This window comes from Tamandua tetradactyla, chromosome 6 (assembly GCF_023851605.1).
Source record: "Tamandua tetradactyla isolate mTamTet1 chromosome 6, mTamTet1.pri, whole genome shotgun sequence".
Classification (NCBI taxonomy): Eukaryota; Metazoa; Chordata; class Mammalia; order Pilosa; family Myrmecophagidae; genus Tamandua; species Tamandua tetradactyla.
This window is the reverse complement of record NC_135332.1, coordinates 111,957,894-111,977,926: the sequence shown is the minus strand read 5'-3', so window position 1 is coordinate 111,977,926 and position 20,033 is coordinate 111,957,894. Positions and strand designations below refer to the sequence as shown.

The 20,033-nt window shown below is 36.2% G+C and overlaps 1 protein-coding gene across 3 annotated transcripts in view; it reads right to left on the bottom strand.

The window, feature by feature from the left end:
* The window catches only part of PREX2 (phosphatidylinositol-3,4,5-trisphosphate dependent Rac exchange factor 2), a 307,122-nt gene that overhangs the window by 78,360 nt on the left and 208,729 nt on the right, over positions 1–20,033 (bottom strand). For all 3 annotated transcript variants that reach the window (XR_013178245.1, XM_077166953.1, XM_077166954.1), the window contains 2 exons: positions 11,946–12,089; positions 4,261–4,375 (listed from right to left, as the gene is read on the bottom strand). Coding sequence is in view for 2 of the 3 variants with exons in the window: in XM_077166953.1 (XP_077023068.1) it covers positions 4,261–4,375; positions 11,946–12,089 (259 nt within the window). In the remaining variant the exon portion in view is untranslated. The remainder of the gene's footprint in view (positions 1–4,260; positions 4,376–11,945; positions 12,090–20,033) is intronic.

Sequence of the window (20,033 nt, the reverse complement as noted above, 5' to 3'; positions counted from 1 at the left end):
AGGCAAGTTTCCCAAGCCGAGGCGGCTGGCGCCCCTCTTTTGTGGGCAGCTTCGAGTCTCGGCTTCGAGTCCGCGGCTACGAGTCTCGGATCAGAGGGCTATCCAAGCCGCGGTGCCCCCCCCTCCGCGGGCGGCTTCCTGGTCCAGTGGCGAATTCCCCGGGCCTGCTGCGGCCAGCGACCAGCCACAGGGTCCCTTCAAGCCGCGGCAGCTGACGCCCCCACCACGCGCAGCCCCCTGAACCAACGGAGAGAATTGGATCGGAAATCCCCAGGCCATGGAGATCGGTGACCGGGGGGGATCCATTCCAAACACGTGAGACAAATGTGTGCCACGAGCGCCACCTACTGGGCAGGATAAGAAAAACAGAACCCTGAGATTTCACAGAAAAATCTTACAACCTTGTTGGGTCCGACACCCAGGGAAATCTGACTAAATGCCCAGATGCCAGCAGCAGAAGATAACGGTCCACGCTCAGAAGATTGAGAATATGGCCCAGTCAAAGGAACAAACCAATAGTTCAAATGAGATACAAGAGCTGAGACAACTAATGCTGAATATACGAACAGAAATGGAAAACCTCTTTAAAAATGAAATCGATAAATTGAGGGAGGACATGAAGAGGACATGGGCAGAACATAAAGAAGAAATAGAAAAACTGAAAAAACAAATCACAGAACTTATGGAAGTGAAGGATAAAGTAGAAAAGATGGAAAAAACAATGGATACCTACAATGATAGATTTAAAGAGACAGAAGATAGAATTAGTGATTTGGAGAATGGAACATCTGAATTCCAAAAAGAAACAGAAACTATTGGGAAAAGAAAGGAAAAATTTGAACAGGGGATCAGGGAACTCAAGGACAATATGAAGCGCACAAATATACGTGTTGTGGGTGTCCCAGAAGGAGAAGAGAAGGGAAAAGGAGGAGAAAAACGAATGGAAGAAATTGTCACTGAAAATTTCCCAACTCTTATGAAAGACCTAAAATTACAGATCCAAGAAGTGCAGCGCACCCCAAAGAGATTAGACCCAAATAGGTGTTCTCCAAGATACTTACTAGTTAGAATGTCAGAGGTCAAAGAGAAAGAGAGGATCTTGAAAGCCGCAAGAGAAAAACAATCCATCACATACAAGGGAAACCCAATAAGACTATGTGTAGATTTCTCAGCAGAAACCATGGAAGCTAGAAGACAGTGGGATGATATATTTAAATTACTAAAAGAGAAAAACTGCCAACCACCAAGACTCCTATATCCAGCAAAATTGTCCTTCAAAAATGAGGGAGAAATTAAAACATTCTCAGACAAAAAGTCACTGAGAGAATTTGTGACCAAGAGACCAGCTCTGCAAGAAATACTAAAGGGAGCACTAGAGTCAGATACAAAAAGACAGAAGAGAGAGGTATGGAGAAGAGTGTAGAAAGAAGGAAAATCAGATATGATATATATAATACAAAAGGCAAAATGTTGGAGGAAAATATTATCCAAACAGTAATAACACTAAATGTCAATGGACTGAATTCCCCAATCAAAAGACATAGATTGGCAGAATGGATTAAAAAACAGGATCCTTCTATATGCTGTCTACAGGAAACACATCTTAGACCCAAAGATAAACATAGGTTGAAAGTGAAAGGTTGGGAAAAGATATTTCATGCAAATAACAACCAGAAAAGAGCAGGAGTGGCTATACTAATATCCAACAAATTAGACTTCAAATGTAAAACAGTTAAAAGAGACAAAGAAGGACACTATACAATGTTTTCTTATGAGATGATAGCATGCAATTAATACATGGGCTATTTTTCTTAATAAAGAATTGTTACTAAACATCTTGTCAAGTATCTGCTATATATGAGTACATATTATATTTCTGTTTTAAAAAATAGCCTGCTAGGGTATGGCTGCTATGTCACATCCCCACTCTCTCTGCTAGTTATGCCAAAATAATTTAACACAACAAAACATAAATTATGGAGGGCTTCCTGTGCAAAACCCTCTGATAAACACAGTGGAGGACGCCAAGATAAACTTGTCCATCATTTCAAAGAGCTTTCAATGGACTAAGAATGATTAGAAATACATATACACCATCACTGAGAAAATGGGACTCTATAGTAGCCAAAAAGAAAATAAAATGATGGAATAGAAGAATGATTCACCTAAGCCTAGGGACAAGAATCATGGGAACATGATGATGAGATGACAATTGCGTACGTAAAAATCACCTGGAGGACTTGCTGGAATGCAGATTGCCAGGCCCAGCCCAGGAGGCTTCACCAAGTTCCCAACTGATGCTGAGTCTGCTGGCCTAGCACCGGTACAATGAGTACCATTAATCAGAGGAATCGGTTTTCAACTCTGGCTGCCTACTAGAAAGTCTTAGGCTACTACTGAAAAATCGAAATATCACTCCAGACCAATTTAAAGAAAGGATGTTACGAAAGAGACTATACTAGAAATGGATATTGAATCATTTGAACAGACTGTTAGATAAAGAGAAAGCAGATGCTAAGTGAAGGATGAAAAGTCATAGAAGAGAGAAAGTCCAGTATATGAATAAAACTGAGAAGCACAGGTATAGGAAAGTAATCTTGGGTTAAGTAAGATCTCAACTGCCAAGCTAAGGCATTTATGGGAAATCACTGATTTTCTCTGAGTAGGAGAGTGACTTGGTAAGATCTGTGGAAATGATTATTCTGGAAGGAACTCCTGAACAGGTTAAAATGCCACTGGTGCTTAGAGACAAAGAGATTAAGTCAGGATGCTACAGCAAGGGTCCAGATGTATTTTCTCAAACTGGAGTCTAGGGCTGTACTCTCAGGGTCTGCATATTTTATGAATGCTTTAATTTTGTGTATTTACATGTATTTTGTGTATTTAAATTAAATTTTGTGTATTTAAATTAAAAAAAATACTTTCTCAGTTTGAAAAGCAAAACTCTTTCATGATGACCGTTGTCACTGGAAGATTTTCACAAGGTTGGACTTTAATGTCTAAAATCAGTGTTTCTCATACTACGGACATACATTTTAAGAATTCAAGATTAACTTTTTTTTCACATGTAAAAGGAGTTAGTACATTATCACAACTTTGAGAAACAGTGATCTTGATAAGGGCATAAGGTGGAGACAATCTAAAAGCTATTGTGAGTCAGAATCATGAGGATCTCCAGTTACTTTCAGGAGGAAGAGAAGATGAGTAACCAAAAAGATTTGGGGCTTTGAGGTTGAGCACTTCAAAAGAGATGACACAGTTACGGAACCAAGTAGGGAACCTGGGAGAAGGGACGAGTTTGGGTGAAGCAAGGGAGAGGGAGACAAAGCGTTTGTACTGGATGCTTTGGTTGTAACAACTAGACTCGACACATCTACTACATGTCAAGCATTTTGGGAATTAATTTATCATCATGGTTTAGCCATACTGTTGAGAAAAACAGAAAATATCACAAAAATGCTTTTGAGTCACTAAGGTTCCAGGCAGAATGATAACATCGTTCTTCCAATACCAAAAACTTTAATCTGTTAAGTAATTTTTAAAAATGATCTCTCAGCAGAGTAATTTACATGACAAAAGGAAGGCACACACACACACACACACACACACACACATACACACACTATTAATTTTTTGAAAATTAAAGCATTGAATTATATCTCCTCTCTACTTATTCTGGTTAATTTTCTCTGCCATTTATCATTGTACAAGTAACACCATTTTTAAGGGAAAAACAGTAAAATGCAAAGATTAACTGATGTATTCGAAGTCAGTGTTTTCCAACATCAAGAACGTGCCCTGTCATGACCTGTTTGTCAAACCTTCCAGGTTGAACCATTCCTCTCCCCACTTTGGGAGGAGACCATACAGAACGATATAGAAAGGGACCTGTTTTGCCCTAATCCACTGAACCTCTCAGGGAGACCACTACAAATTATTCCTATGCTATTTTTTATTCCTAGAAGGGGTCAACTAAATGTTTAACCGCTTTTCTTTCAAATTCCTTTATGTTTTTCAGAAACTAAAATATAAGCATGAAAAATTTTTGCAATTGATTTTCCTTAATTTTTTTTCATTTGAAAAAGAATAGCCATTAGTATATTTAAAAATTTAGGTCCTAAATTAGAGGGCTTTATAGCAAAAGAAATATCATTTATAATATAAAATAATGAGTAATGTCAAAAATTTTAATTTGACTCTGTCAAAATATGGAAACATTTATAAAAAAAAAAAAGAAAAAAGAAACAGATGATTACATACCTGAGCTTTTGGTTGTACTGTTTGACCTTTTCCAATGAGGCTGCATTTATTTGGGCTTGAAATTCTTCCACTGAAACACTGTCTCTATAATAATATCCTTCCATGCTCTCCAGTGCTGTATAAACAAGTAACTATACTTTACACATGATTTTATAACTCAATTTCTATACATTTAGTGTCATGCTATTATTAGTACGTGTATTGAACAGCACCAAGTATGAATGCATATGCAAGAAACTATCTTTAGCCTCCAAAATAAAGGAAACCATTCTTCTGTTCTCAAATGTCAAACATGTCATAAGGAAGAAAAGGAAATTTCTAGTTTACACCATCTCCCATTTAAAAAATATTTGTATATAGTCTCTGCGAACCTAAACTCCAACTTTACTTATAATACATATATATATGTACACAGAGACACACACATGCATAACACATATCACAATATGCATACATGTTCAGATTATATGTATGAGAGGAAGAACTGTGTATTAACATATATCAAAGTAAAAAATAGTGGAAATTATCACTCCATATATATTCATATTCTCTTGTAGCCTCAATTAAATATTAGTTTGATAAGAATTATAAAGTGAAATCTTAGAAACCATCACTATACAAAGGATCAATTAATTTAGTTAAAAATAATAAACATAATCACATATATAATCTCTTGCTCATTTCAAATGTCTTTTGATTACTATAGATTTCCTTCTTTACTATGATTAAGTGGTCTTTTTTTCTTTAAATTTCATAAGGTAGAATTTTTAAACTTTTTTTATTGTAAAATATAACATATATACAAAGCAAAGAAAGAAAAAAGGAAGAATTTTCAAAATACACTTTCACAAAGTAGTTACAGAACAGATCCCAGAATTTGTCAGGAGCTATCATGCCACCACCTCAGATTTTTCCCTTCTAGCTGCTCCAAAACACTGGAGGTGAGAAGAAATATTAATAAAGTGGTCCAGCTGTCATATTTGTTTGTTAAATCCTATTTTCTCTGTTACACCTCCTCCTTCTCCTTTGATCCTTCTCCCAATCTATAGGGATCTTTGGGTAATGCCCATTCTGACTTTTTCATGTTGAGGAGAGGGTCGACACTAAAGGTTAGGGGGGATGTAATTTATACTCTTGGAGGGGCTGGTCCTTCTGAGTTTCAGGATTTATCTGACCTAGGAACCCTCCAGGAATTATATAGGTTCCAGGAAAGTAAACCTAGTGCAGGAAAGCTAAGGTGGTATTTTTAAAATTTTGGAGAGGAAATGAAACAGCCTATAAAGGGTCTTTCCTAAGGAGAAGTTGTCAAAATAGAAAGGGCAATGGGTCCAATAAGGAAAAGTAAATTATTTTCCCTTGAAACGTATTACCGCTTATAAGCTTCAATTTTCAACAGGCTATTTAAAAATTTATAAAATTTAATCTTTTGAAACTGCTGAATGCAATAGTTTCTAAACTAAATAACGTAGTTTCTCCAAATTGACAGAAATTCAATTCCATTCAATACCATTTTTCTGGGAAAAATAGGAAAGTTACTGCTAGTTTTAGCTGTTCTATATTTCCTAAACTACTCAGAGTTCTACAGCACTAAGGAAAATAATAAAGCCACTCTAGGATATTTCTAATTTTGGCAGTTTTAAAAATGATATTGGTTTGAAAATAAGAAAAGCAATGTGAAAAATTAGAAAGAAAGTATAGTACATTTATATCAGTACAGGAAATCAAACTTGAGGGCTTATGTCAGGAGACGATTGTTTGTTGTTTATTTTTTTATGACTTCTGATATTTGCAAATGGTTCAGCAAACTTTTGGACCTAGGTACATAAGAGAGAAAAGGAGGACTCCCTGTTAAATAAGCTTCAATACACATAACTTTAAATTCACTTCCATTAATAAGACTTAATGAAAAGCAAATATCCCAAAAGGATTAAGTCTATCAACAGTTATACTTCAATGTGAATTACTCTTCATAACTGTAATGCTAATGATTTTTGTCCAGAGTAAAACTCCAGGTTCTGCTTCTTTGCTATGCAGCCTTGGGCAGGCTAATTAATATCGGAGACCCTCAGATCCCTCATTCGTGAAGTGGAAATAATAAGAATGCCTAATAACCAGGGCTATTATTAAATAAATAAATTAAATAATAGTATTCAAAGACTCCATGACTATTTTTATCATTTACTGAATGAGTTTTTACATACTAGGCAGCATGCCAAGTGTTGTATGGTCAATATGTAATTCAACTTCCATGATATACAATTATGTATATGTGTGCTCAGCAACACTGGACACTTTGGGAACTCAGAGGAAGGTCCAAGCAAGGAAAATTTAATTTGTGACTTTAGACCAGAGTGACCAGGAAGAGACCCCTAAGAAGGAGAAACAGAGGAACTGGGATCCAAGTTTTGGAAAGGTCTTGATGGTGCAGCTTCAGCAAGAACGGCCAGCCCTGCGGCTCTAAAAGCTTGTTACAATGTGTAGAACAATTATATTAAGTGTAATATTATGTAATTTTAAGTGAATACTTCATTCTGCCATTTTCATTATATTTCTTGACATTATTTACAAAGTATCAAGCCATTTAAAATTTACAACTATGTAAAATATTTTTAAATAGGAAAAGAGTCTAAGAATTGTGCCAAGAGTCTTAGCCAGAATTTTATGACATGTGTATATAACTGAGGGAAGATGAAAAAATATTTAAGTCCTATTTTTAAAAATAAAACTTGTATGGTAAAGAAGGGAGCAGAAGAGATCAACATTCCCTTTTTTTAGCTTAACAGCTTTTTGTTTATTGCTATAAAAAAGAAATAGACCGACATTAAACATAAATATGATATAATACTGAATAACAGTTTAACTTTTGAAACACAGTAAATGCTACCAGGTACAGACAAATTAGTTCCTTCTTCTTTTTTCATCTTTCTGTCAAGGTCTCTATTAATTTATTCTACAGAATAAGTTTCCATTCTCAGCAAAAGTAGGTTAAATATATAATACTGACTTGGTAACTTAAAACCCTGGCCTCTCCTTAGCATTTTCTTGTCTCATTTCCTTAGTTCTTAGTCATATAATAATATTTTTCTCAGTAATAGTGATGACATTTTTGGTTGAATAAATATTTAATTTATTTAACAGCATTTAAGTAAATCACAACTTGAGTTTGTTTGTTCTGCTACTAACATTTCTCACTTAGTGGAAGCAAAATATTCCATTAAGTTTGGGTAGTCAACAACAAAAAAGAAAATCTAATGAATGAAAATTTCAGACTCAATAATTTTAAAACTGAAAGTAAGTCACATTTCCACTCATTCCAAATAAATTTCAAGACTTTCCCTAGAAAGGGATTAAAAAGGAAAAAGGAGAATCTCGACCAATTTTAAGAATAATGTCAGTCAATAGTCTCTTCTGATAGTGCAGTGACCTATTTATTAGGTTAAAAAGAGCCTGTATATGCACCATTAAAATTTCCCAGAGAAGCCCAAACGACAACAATTCCTATAAGAAAAGCAAGTTTTTGCAATCATATTACCAAACACGTAGAGAAGGTTGCCTTTTAATTCATAAACATTTAATATTTAGGAAATAGTAATCCTAGAAAATTTCCCTTCTTTTAAGAAAATCTGCTTAATGTTTCAGTTATAAAAGCTGCAAAAATATTCAACACAATATAAAAGATTTATTTTTCAAAGGACCATAAGAAGAGGTGTGCAGGAAAAAAACACCTGAATGAAGTCACCTGGAAAATGACATGGACAACAACATATTTCCTTTTGTTTAAAAAGAGAAAATATTCACATTCTATTCTACAAACACAGAAAAATATATTTTAAAGAGATAAAAGTTATGATAATGGATTTTGGTGGCAGGTTTCAGATGAGGGGTAAAAATACCCACAAATCTTCCCAAGAGTTTGTTTGTGTTTTTTTTTTGGTAGAAAAAGGACTAGCCTAGAGAGTGCTATCATCATCCCGGCAAAAGTAATTTAACCTGATTGTCAGAAGGAGATAGTGGGAAGTAGGGCTACTGTTATACAACTTGGACAAAAAGAAAGAGAATTGGTATTCAGGTGTTCCATATGAGCTCCTCTTGGGACTCCCTGCCCAAATTTGATGATAAATGGACACTGCAGCAGCCCTGGCCCAAGATGGGCAGAGTGACCAGGGGGTCAGAACCTCAAAGACGAAGGTCTTGGTGACACACAGGTTAGCCACCTGGTGAGTGGGGCTGATCTAGAACAGATGGCAGAAAAGGGAAAACGAAGATCAGTGGCAACTCCAAGACCTGCTGCAGTGGCAAGGGCTAAGGCTTGTCCCATCACTCTTCCTCTTATAAATTACTTTCCCAGAAAGGGAGGAAAACAGAGTCCTAGAGGAGCCACTTCCGGTCCTCACACAAACACAGAGATCTGAGGGATGCAATCACCAACGTGGTGCAGGTAATCTGCTCCAGTTCCATGACTTTGTATGTGTTAACATGCTGATGATTTCCAGATTTTTATCTCTGTCCTGAGTGTGCCACTGAGCGGGAGTGTCAGACATCATCACAAAGCTGCTACCTTCATTCCAATGGAGACTGAAATCTCAAAATCAACAGGGACAAAACACTCAATTGCCACCTCTGTAAAGAGCCCCCTCTCCTCTCACTCTCCCCATCTCAGCAGTGATCAGAGACTCAGGGTCCTTCCTTGACTGAACTCTCCACCCTCATATCCTTCTTTGGCACAACAAAGCCTCAGAGTAGCCGCCCAACCTTCACTGCCAATCTATAGTAGCCACTCCAGCCTCATTCCCGATCCATCGTAGGCTTATTTTTGTCATTATAATTATCAGTCTTCAGTTCTTCCAATCATCTTTTGGTTTACATAGTGACTGTTAATCTCCCGTCACTAAAATGAAAGGTACTGATGGTAGGGTCTTTTCTGTTTTATTTACTGCTATATTCTGATAATCTAGACACATCCAACATTTGCGATTAAACAAGAATTAACTGGATAATTGTACAACGTTGGATAATTCATATAAACCAGTGATGATTCACTCCCGGTGGACATTAGAAATACCTGGAAAGCTTCTATGATCTACTATTATCTGGACCCTACCTGCCAGAGAGATGTAATTGGTTTATGGTGGGGGCCAACCATGAGTATTTCCTACAACTTTCCCAAGGTGATTAATGTGCAACCACTATTGAGAACTGCTGACAGGGAAAACGTGGAAGAAAGTCAATGGGGAGTGGGTGAAGAAATATTTATTATTTTAGCACTCCCATTTTCATACCATTTATAATTACCTGCTTTACCTGAGTATAAGGGTAACAACAGGATTAACTTCTTGACCTGTAGGAAGTATTTAGGAAAATCAGCCAGAAGAAGATTTGATTTAATGTGATGTTCACCTTCTGGCATTTCAGATATGAATTATGCTGAGCCTTTGTTTGGCTATTCCTCTGATCCTTCCTTTGGGAATCTATCACTTGTTTTATCTGCCTAGATTGTCCTGATCTCCTGGAGCTCGAGGCCTTCAGCACTATAAGTTCCCTAAAATGCATATTTGTCATCCTCAAACCTAGGTTTCCTGATCTAATGGGTATCTCTGCAGGATACCCCCAGATTAATATGTCCTTCCTTTCCTTGCAGCCCCATGTATGCAAGAAAAATGGGAAAAAGGTGATAGATTTGCAAATTGTCCTACTCTATGTGTGTGCCATCATGGACAACTTGAGGAGGACTGTCTGTAACAAATCTCCCAGGAAACTTTCAATTTCATCCGATTTTTTTCTATTTTTCATTCGCTAACAAAGACTCACAGACATACAAAACTAAAACCCTTGAAATAACTGTTCCTCCCAGGAAGATTCTGTTTAGAAACCTCTTCCATTTACCAGCTTTTTCAATTACCAGATGGTAATTTCTACTCAAACTAAGTTTGAACTTCCTTTATCTCTCAGTCTGATGAATACTAAGGGGAGCTAATTATTCCGGGGGATTTTATGGATGCAAAGGAACTTCTGCACCTCCTTAGAATAAACACCCTTTATCACTGACAGATTTTTAATTAGACAAACTGTTCTCAAGTCTTCTTTACCTATATGTGACCTCAACTGCAGAAGTATATCCTGCACGAGTTGTTCATTTACTTTTTAAAATTTTATTGCTGTATGATAATAAACAGAATGTTTGTGATTTAAATTACATTTGAGAGAAAGATTATCATTACTGAAATAAAGATTTAAGGAGTATTTTAAAATTGTCTTTGGCCAAAATTATAAAATAGAGGTTTCCTTGAAAAGTAATCTTTTTCCCATTTACATTTGCTGATTGGTGTAATTATTCAGCTATTTATATTGATGTGTCACCAATACAATAATTTTTTTAAAAGAAGCTTAGTGCCATCTGTCATCTTGGTAATGATTTCAAACACAATTTCTTTTTGAAAGAAAGGGGGAAAAAAGAAATAAAGAGGCTTTAACCACTGAAAGCCCTATAGAACTTAATATTCCAAACCAGTCTTCTTCCCAAACTTCTCAGTATCAGGTTTTATTATATTTTAGGTAAACTATTTAACATATCTCCAAAGATCTAATTTTTCTCATTATTTTTGTTTTATTACTTTTGTTAGAAAAAATCATGTACAACCTACATTGATCCTATGCATAAATTGCAGTCCTCCAAAGTGAAATGAAAATACCTTCTCATTACTCCTAAGATCCTCCATCCATTGAAACTTCCTTCTGCTTAAATGTATTCTTTCAAGTGTTTGTTTGAGACAGTCACAATTTTAAACTATGGCAACTGAGGGAAGGGTAATCTATCTTTTAGAGTTCAGGGTTTTAAAATAATACGTGTGTGGTACAAAGCAGGACTTAGATTTCATATGCCTGCCCATTCTTTAGTTATCTAGATTGATTTTAGCCATTCATTTTTATTGGAATATAAAAATTCCATAGCAAAACCAATGCAGTTCTTGAAAACTCAAAAGAAAACTTAAAGAAGCATGCCTACGGTACGAACTGCTCAGACACATGGATGCAATCTTGTGACCACAGCATACATTTTTGTTTTGTTTTGTTTTTGGAAAAGAATCATAGATGAGAAAAGACTATATGGTAATCCAGATTTCTGATCTCTTCCAGGCAAGGTTTTATGGTCTCAGAAATAAAAAAGATCAGGAAACCCCTGCAGACCTAGATCACCTCAAGAATCTAATTCATGCTAACCTTAAATCCTTCTGCTGTCAGTTACAACCATACCTCCTTTGAAAAAAAGATCTATTTAGAAAAAAGAATACATACATAGAGCCAAAATTTAAAAAAACATCATTTAACTATCCGATGATAGTTTTTGAAAACATTTTGACATACACGTAAATATATACATATATACATGGAATAATTGAGACAATGATATAAATTTTTTTTGTAATCTGTATAAATATATTATCAATTTTTTATCTATAAAATATTTTTACTCACGGTTTCAATGCCCCTATCATAACTTACTTGATACAATTTATGTTTGTTTACTTAAATCAGTCATGTCTTGTTTCTCTGTTCTAAACAATGTTGCAATACCATTTGATAAATATTTAACCCTTACATGATATTTCCTTAATGAAATTTATAATACAATTTGATAAGAATCAAATAATTTAAGCACATGAAGAATCAAAAGGAAAGCATTTTACCTTGTGCAAAAAGAACAGGATGAATTTTAAAACCTCCTCCATTTTTCAAGCGTTGAGGCAGTTGTTCAAAATGATAACTATCAATGGAGAAATATATTTTCAGAGCTTGTCGGCTTCCTTCTGCTTGATATGTAAGAGGAACATCTAAAATGACATTAACTCTACATTACTTCTTTAAAACTGGATTTGCTATATGGATTATTTGTTAACTTTTAAAAAAAAATCTGAAAATTACCAAAAACTATTATAATAAAGTGGCAAATGTAACACATTCAGGATAGGCAGACTTATAGCACTACTCAGTGAGAATATTAAATCAGATTCTCATTAGCTAAAGCAACAGACTTATTACTGTACTATATATAAAAGTCTGTAATAGAAAACTTCATTACACTTTGACATACCAGATGTCTCACTTAACTAAATGAGAAGTTTAGCTACACATGGTACAGAATCAAACTCTCCCAGGGAAGCTGCCTTACTTTTATTTAAAATGAGTCCTTGGGGTGTACTTTTTAAGTAGCGTGAAAGAAATTGAGTACATAGCAGTCATTATCAAAATTAGCTTGAGTTCTGCAAGCTTTATTCCCTTAACACCAGATCAAAAATACTCTGTCCTCTGCTGATGCCCTACAGTCACTGGAAATTATTAGTCCAAATTATTTCAGTTATTTTAAAAGGTCCTAAAATTACTAAAAGCAACCAAACAAAACACCCAACTTGGAAAGCTAAAATGCGACAGGAATATTTCACATTGATATCATAAATCTCCTTTGTTATATAATAATTAGAGCCATTGCAAATTATTTCCAACTCACTAAAAATTAATGTAAAATCTTCCTAATGGTTTAGAACAGACACACTCAATGGTTAAAAATTAAAGCCAAATCATAGGAAGCATTTAATATATGTCCCTGACTCTATCTTTACTATTTCCAACAAATTTCTTGAAATAAAATGGTAAATTAGAGTACAAGACTAAAATTATTATCACAAATTCCAAGTTCCTTAATAAATTTATTTAATCCTGTATATCAATAGATGAAGCATGCATTAATATCTACAAGTTTCCTTTATTCCATACAGCACTGTTTATTTAATTTTCTTTCTAATTTTTCTCTTTTTAAAATATTTTTATTGAGGTATCTTTACACACCATACAGTCCATTCAAAGTATACAATATAATATATTGTATTGTATCAGTGTGCTCACAATATCATTACATAGTTATGTATTCACCAACATGATCAGTTTTAGAACATTTACATCACTCCAGAAAAAGAAATAACAAAACAAAAGAAAAAAATATCATTCAATACCTCTTTATCCCTCCCTCTCATTGACCACCAGAATTGTAGTCTACCCAATTTTTTAAATTCCTTATCTCCTCCCTATTATTTACTGATTTTGTGTCCTTATTTGTTTTTACTCATCTGTCCATACCCTTGATAAAGGGAATTTCAGACACACCATTTTCATAGTTACAGGGTGTGTTAGTTAGATTCAGTTGTCAACTTGGCCAGGTGAGCATACCTAGTTCTGTTGCTGCGGACACAAGCCAATGGTACGTGAACCTCATCTGTTGCCAATTACATCTGCAGTCAGCTAGGAGGCGTGTCTGCTGCAATGAGTGATGTTTGACTTAATTGGCTTGTGCTTAAATGAGAGAACACAATGTAGCACAGCTTAAGCAGCTTGGCATTCCTCATCTCAGCACTCGCAGCTCAGCCCAGGCCTTTGGAGATGCAGAAAGAAGTCACCCCGGGGAAAGTTGTTGGGACCCAGGGGCCTGGAAAGAAGACCAGCAGAGACCATCCTGTGCCTTCCACATAAGAAAGAACCTCAGTGGAAAGTTAGCTGCCCTTCCTCTGAAGAACCAACAAAATAAATCCCCTTTTATTAAAAGCCAATCCGTCTCTGGTGTGTTGCATTCCGGCAGCTAGCAAACCAGAACACAGGGTCTAGTAAAAGCTATATAGCTATACAATCTTCTTCAAGAATCAAAACTACTAGAATACTGTTCAACAGTTCCAGGTACTTCACTCCAATACACCATAAACTAAAAAGGGATAACCTCTTGACTCTGTTTGAAATCTCTCAGCCACTGGAATTTTATTTTGTCTCATTTTTTTCTTCCCCTTTTTTTGTCAAAAAGGCTTTCTTAATCCCATGATGCCAAGTCCTGGCTCATCCCTGGGAGTCATTTTCCACATTGCCAGGGAGATGTACCCCCTTGAAGGTTATGTCATGTGTAGAGGGGAGGGCAGTGAGTTACCTGCTGAATTGGCTTACAGAGATGCCATATCTGAGCAACAAAAGAGATTTACTGGGGGTGATGCTTAGGCATGATTATAAGTAGGCTTAGCTTCACCTTTGCAAGAATAAGTTTCATAGGGATGAGCCTCAAGATTGAGGGCTCAGCCTATTGAATTGGTCACCCCACTGCTTTTGAGAATAACAGGAATTCCCCAAATAGGTAAGTTTGATAATTTCTCCTTTCTTCCCAGTACCCCAAGAGGACTTTGGAAATACTTTTTTATTCTCTACTGAAATTACTTGGATGTATCAGGACATCACACTGACCTGTACAAACTAACAAGATCTCACTCCCTAGTCAGGAGTTCACATAATTATGATGTTCAAATAAACTGACCACACAAGTCAAATTAGATAATACGCTACCAAAAACACAAATTTTGTACAAAATAAACATCTTTTCCTTTGATCTCACACAGAAGTTGAAGTTAGAAAATACAGACTATATCATCCTTTACCCTGTATTCTGATTTACTTTATTCCAATCCAGATCAGCTTCATTCATATCTCTACTTGAAGTCTGGTCACTTTTTCAACTTTTATTTTTTTTTTTTTTTTTTTTTTAGAGAGAGGGAGGAAGGGAAGGAAAGAAAGACAGAGAAGGAAGGAAGGATGGAAGGAAGGAAAGGAGGAAGAAAGGGAAACATCTTTAAACATTTTCTTATTTTATTATACTTTGTTTGTTTGTTTGTTTTTTACATGGGCTGGGGCCGGGAATCGAACCGGGGTCCTCCGGCATAGCAGGCAAGCACTCTTGCCCGCTGAGCCACCGCGGCCCGCCCACTTTTTCAACTTTTAAAACAACTTTGCTGATGGGGTAATGCTGACTTTCACAACTTCAGACCTCTAACTCTGAGTCTCAGGTGTCAAACAAATACCGGAAGCTCCAGGGAATGACCAAGCTATACACAAATAGTCTAGTAACTCAGAATCTAAAAAACAGTCACAACTCTGGAATAGGTGTGACTGCTGTAAGAGCTTACAATCTAGAAAACTTTACAACAGGCCCCAACCTGATAACCTATGCTCTTAACTTCAATTCTCAGAGTTTGTCTATTATGTTAGACAAATTCATCATGCCCACATGAGTGAGGCACGATAACATCTTTGTTTTTGTTTCTGACATTTCATTCTACATACTGTCCTCAAAGTCATTCACTTAGTTGCATGTCTCACAATTTCACTTTTTCTTGCAGCCCTCAGTAGTTCATTGTGTGTATATACCTTTAAATGTCTGTTAAGTCGAGTCCATTTCTTGTATTATACAAAACCTCTCTTTCCTAATTGATCCTCTGCCCAGATGTTCTATCCATTGACAAGAGTGGGGAATTAAAGTTACCAACTATTATGGTAGAGGTGTTTTTTTCAGTGTTGTCAGTGTTTGCCTCATGTATTTTGGGGCACTCTGGCTTGGTGAATAAATATTTATGATCATTATGTTTCTTGACAAAGTGTTCCTTCTTTTAATACATAGTGTCCTTCTATGTCTCTTTTATTTGTTTTACATTTGAAGTCTAATTTATCAGATATTAGTATAGCTACCCCCATTCTTTTCTGGTTGTTGTCTGCATATAATATCTTTTTCCAACCTTTCACTTTGAATCTGTTTTTGTTCTTGGGTCTAAGGTGAGTTTCTTGTAGACAGCATATAGATGGGTCCTGTTTTTAAGTCCATTCTGCCAGTCTATTTCTTTTAATTGGGGAGTTTAATTTATCAGCATTTAATGTTATTAATGTAAAGAAAGTACTTTCTTCTACCATTTTGTCTTTTGGGTTTTATATATCATAACTTATTTTTTTCTTTTTACCTTTACTGATAATCTTCATTTCTATACTCTTTGCCAGACCTCTCTCTCCCGTCTTTTCCTAGCTGCCTGTAATGTTCTCTTTATTATTTCTTATAGAGCTCATCTCTTAGTCACAAACTGTCTAAGCGTAAAATATTTAAAAATATTTTAAACTCCCCCTTGGTTTTTTGAAGGACAGTTTTGCTGGGTATAGAATTCTTGGTTGGCAGTTTTTCTCTTTCAGAATCTTAAATGTTTCATACCATTGCCTTCTTGCCTCCATGGTTTCCACTGAGAAATCTGCACCTAGACTTATTGAGCTTACCTTGTAAGTGATGGATTGCTTTTCTCTTGCTGCTTTGAGAATTCTCTCTGTCTTTGACATTTGACAATCTGATTAGTATAAGTGTCTTAGAGTAGGTCTATTTGGATCTATTCTGTTTGGGGAACAGAGCACTTCTTGGATTTGTAATTTTACGTCTTTCATAAGAAATGGGAAATTTTCAGTGATGATCTCCTCCATTAGTCTTCCTGCCCTTTTCCCTTTTTCTTCTCCTTCTGGGACATCCATAACACATATATTCATGCGCTTCATGTTGTCATTCAATTCCCTGAAACCCTGCTGATATTTTTACATTCTTTTCCCCATATTTTCTTTTGTGTGTCAGATTTCAGATGTCTATTCCTCTAGTTCACTAATTCTTTCTTCTGCCTCTTCAAATCTATTATTCTATTTCCCATGAGTTCTGGTTTCGTCTTTTCAAACTTTTGAATTCTTCTTTATGTTTGCCCAAATGTCTTCTTTATATCCTTCAAATCTTTTGCCATATCTTCCTTCAAATCATTGATTTGATTTTTGATGTGATTTTCATGTCTGTTTGAACATCCTTAATTAGTTGTTTCAACTCCTGTACTCATTCAAAATGTTGGCTTGTTCCTTTGACTGGGCCATGTCTTCAATTTTCCTAGTATGACTCATTTTTTGCTGGAATCTAGGCATTTGATTTCCTTCGTTTAGTCTAGAGGTCGTTTTCACTCTTTTACCTAGGGTTTTATTGTTGGCTGGCTTTGTTCTCCATCTGTTCTTTGGCATTCAGTTTAACTTATTCTAGACCTGCAGCATAGCTTTTATTTAACTGATCAGAATTTTTCAGCTCTTTTTATTTTCTGGCTCTTGCCCTGCCTATATGGAACCTTTTTTTTTTTTTTTTTTAGGGAGGAAGGGAAGGAAAGACAGAGAGAAGGAAGGAAGGATAGAAGGAAGGAAAGGAAACATCTTTAAACATTTTCTTGTTTTATTGTATTTTGTTTGTTTGTTTGTTTTTTACATGGGCTGGGGCCGGGAATCGAACCGAGGTCCTCCGGCATGGCAGGCAAGCACTTTGCCCGCTGAGCCACCGCGGCCCACCCTGGAACCTTTTTTTTGAGGAGGGTCTCCTCAGATATGATTGATGCCAGTCAGATGCTCCCAGACCAGACAGGCTCACGTCTCAAGAGGAGGATGTAACCAGTTTCAAGTTTCTCTGAGGGTGAGACCCAGCAGGCTGTCATGCTTTCCTATGAAGCCTCTAGATTTTGTACTTTTCCTAACTTGCCCAGTCTGTGGCACTTGTCAGCTTGCAGCTTTTCACCAGCATAAAGTAATGTGGTACCTTTCATTTCAGCAGCCTCTCCATCCCAGGTTCATGGTTGAGCTAGAGGCTGAGGTAGGAGATAGGCTGAGGTTGCTTCTGTTTTCCAGCCCCTGGGGCCTGAAATTCCTAAAAGAAGGCATCCACTTGAGCTGGGCCCCACCCCACCCCCTTCTTGGGGAAGATACCCCCTTTAGAGAATTTTCACCCTTCCCCTGACTATGTACTTTATCTCTCAGACATGAGTTAATTCTGCTCTTGCCTGGGGCAGCACTGATGTCTTAAAGTGCTTGCAGATCTATCTAATGAGCTGTGAGGAAGTTAAAAAAAAAAAAAGAAAAGAGAAAAAAAAGTGGAAAAAAGCCTTTTCAGAGCCAGACCCCAGATGCCTGGGTTTGCCTTTCAAGAGCTGTATTTGGTCTATGGCTCTGTGTGTCCCCATGTTCTCTGTGTCCCCTTTTCTTAAGGCTCACCTATTTCCAGTATTTTGTGCTGTCCAACTCAGACAGCCTCTGTTGCTGTTGCTATTATTCTCTGTCAGCCTTGCCCCCTTCTCTGCTGGGAAAACTCATCGTTCCTTTTGCACTTACTCCACTTTTATTTGTGCATACACGGCCTGTTTTCAGTTTGAATTTGTCAATTAATTCCACAATTGGAGCTTGGTTGAGTTACCTTACTTGCCCCTAGTAGTGTCTGTTTCTTTTTCCTTCAGAAACCAGCATGCAGCACCCAAGGGAGTAGGGGCACCAACCTCTGTGGCTTGGGAGACTTACAGTTCTCTGCGGGACATCAGTTGTTCTACCCATTCCAGGTGTACACTGTGTCCAGTCACTGAAGTCCCTCAAACAGTTGTTCCATACAGTTCCTGGCTACTATTTACTAATTGCTCTGAAGGACGAACTAAATTCAACACCTCACTATGCTACCATCTTGCCCCACCTTCCATTTCTAATTTTATTTTTAAGGAAGACCTGAGGGTTTGGGTTTAGGAGAGAATAAATAAATTTCCCCCAGTTGAAGTGTTGCAAATTAACTGCATTTTAATGATTAGACAAACCCTTTTTTTCATTGGACTGGATGTGTGTGAAGATTTCTCAATAAAAATATATATATATAAAAAAAAGGAATTACCATTACGAACACAGTTACCCAACCACAATACTAAAAAAAGAATTTGCATTTGTACATCTTAAAGGAAAAAATTTCTGTTTATGTTCCTTTGTATGCAGGAGCATATTCTGCTGGACTGTGATGCATACAGCTTTCTAACAATTTTCTTTGTTTCTTTTTACAGTATTGTCTTTGCTGCACTCTTGCTGATGGCTGCTAGATTTTAATTTATTTGTTTCCCTACTTGATAACATTAGTGATTTTGCTTTCAGTTATTCATTTTGTTTTGTTTTTGTTCTTTTCCTTCATGTAACACTGGCAAAGGATCCAGGAATATGACACAAGGTATAATAAACATTAATTTGTGCAAAAAAAGAGTCACTTTTGCAGAGAATCCTTAGTCACGCCTTAGAAAAAGGTCACCTTACTCTTATTCTTAATGTAGCTGCTTATTCTCTTCATATGAGTTATCATAGTTCTAATTATGTTTATATTTTATTTCTTATTCATTCTCTCCCAATTAAGCTGTGAGCTCCATGAAGATGGGGACCATGTCTGTCATTTCCCATGGCACCTACAGCTTCATACAGGATGCCTGATGCACAGAGGAATAGAGAGCACTCAACAACAGTCATTCTCCTAATTAGTGACTTTAGAACTACTGATATTACTATTGGCAAGAGGAAGAACTGCTGTCATTTCTACTCCTAAAAATACATATTCTCCATAAAGTAAATCTAATTATACACAATATAATCATTTAGTCATTGCAGTCCTTCTTCACTAATTATATAAGATGACCTGGACTTTCTGTATCCTTGAAGTGGGTCATATTACCCATTTATTCCTTTGTACGTCTCACTGGTCTCTACTCTCCATGTCATCAAGGATTTTGTTTTATTTACTTACTCTAGCACTGAATTCAGTGTTTTGCCCATTATACATGCTTAATAATGATTTCTTCAATGAACATAAAATGTCTTCAATTGAGACTTTTTAGTTCTGCTTGTCAAACTCTCATGATTTTTAATGCAAAATAAGACTATAGATAAGGTTATAAACATAACTTTTTTAAAAGAATGCAATGTAATAAACTGAAGGAGAAAGGAACCAAATATTTATTGAATGCTACCATGGGCCATATATAATGCCAGTATCTTTCAAATACACTATCTTCCTTAATTCCGACAACCCTAGAGTTAGGAATTATGTATTAGATATAAGGCTCATGTTTGTAGGTGAG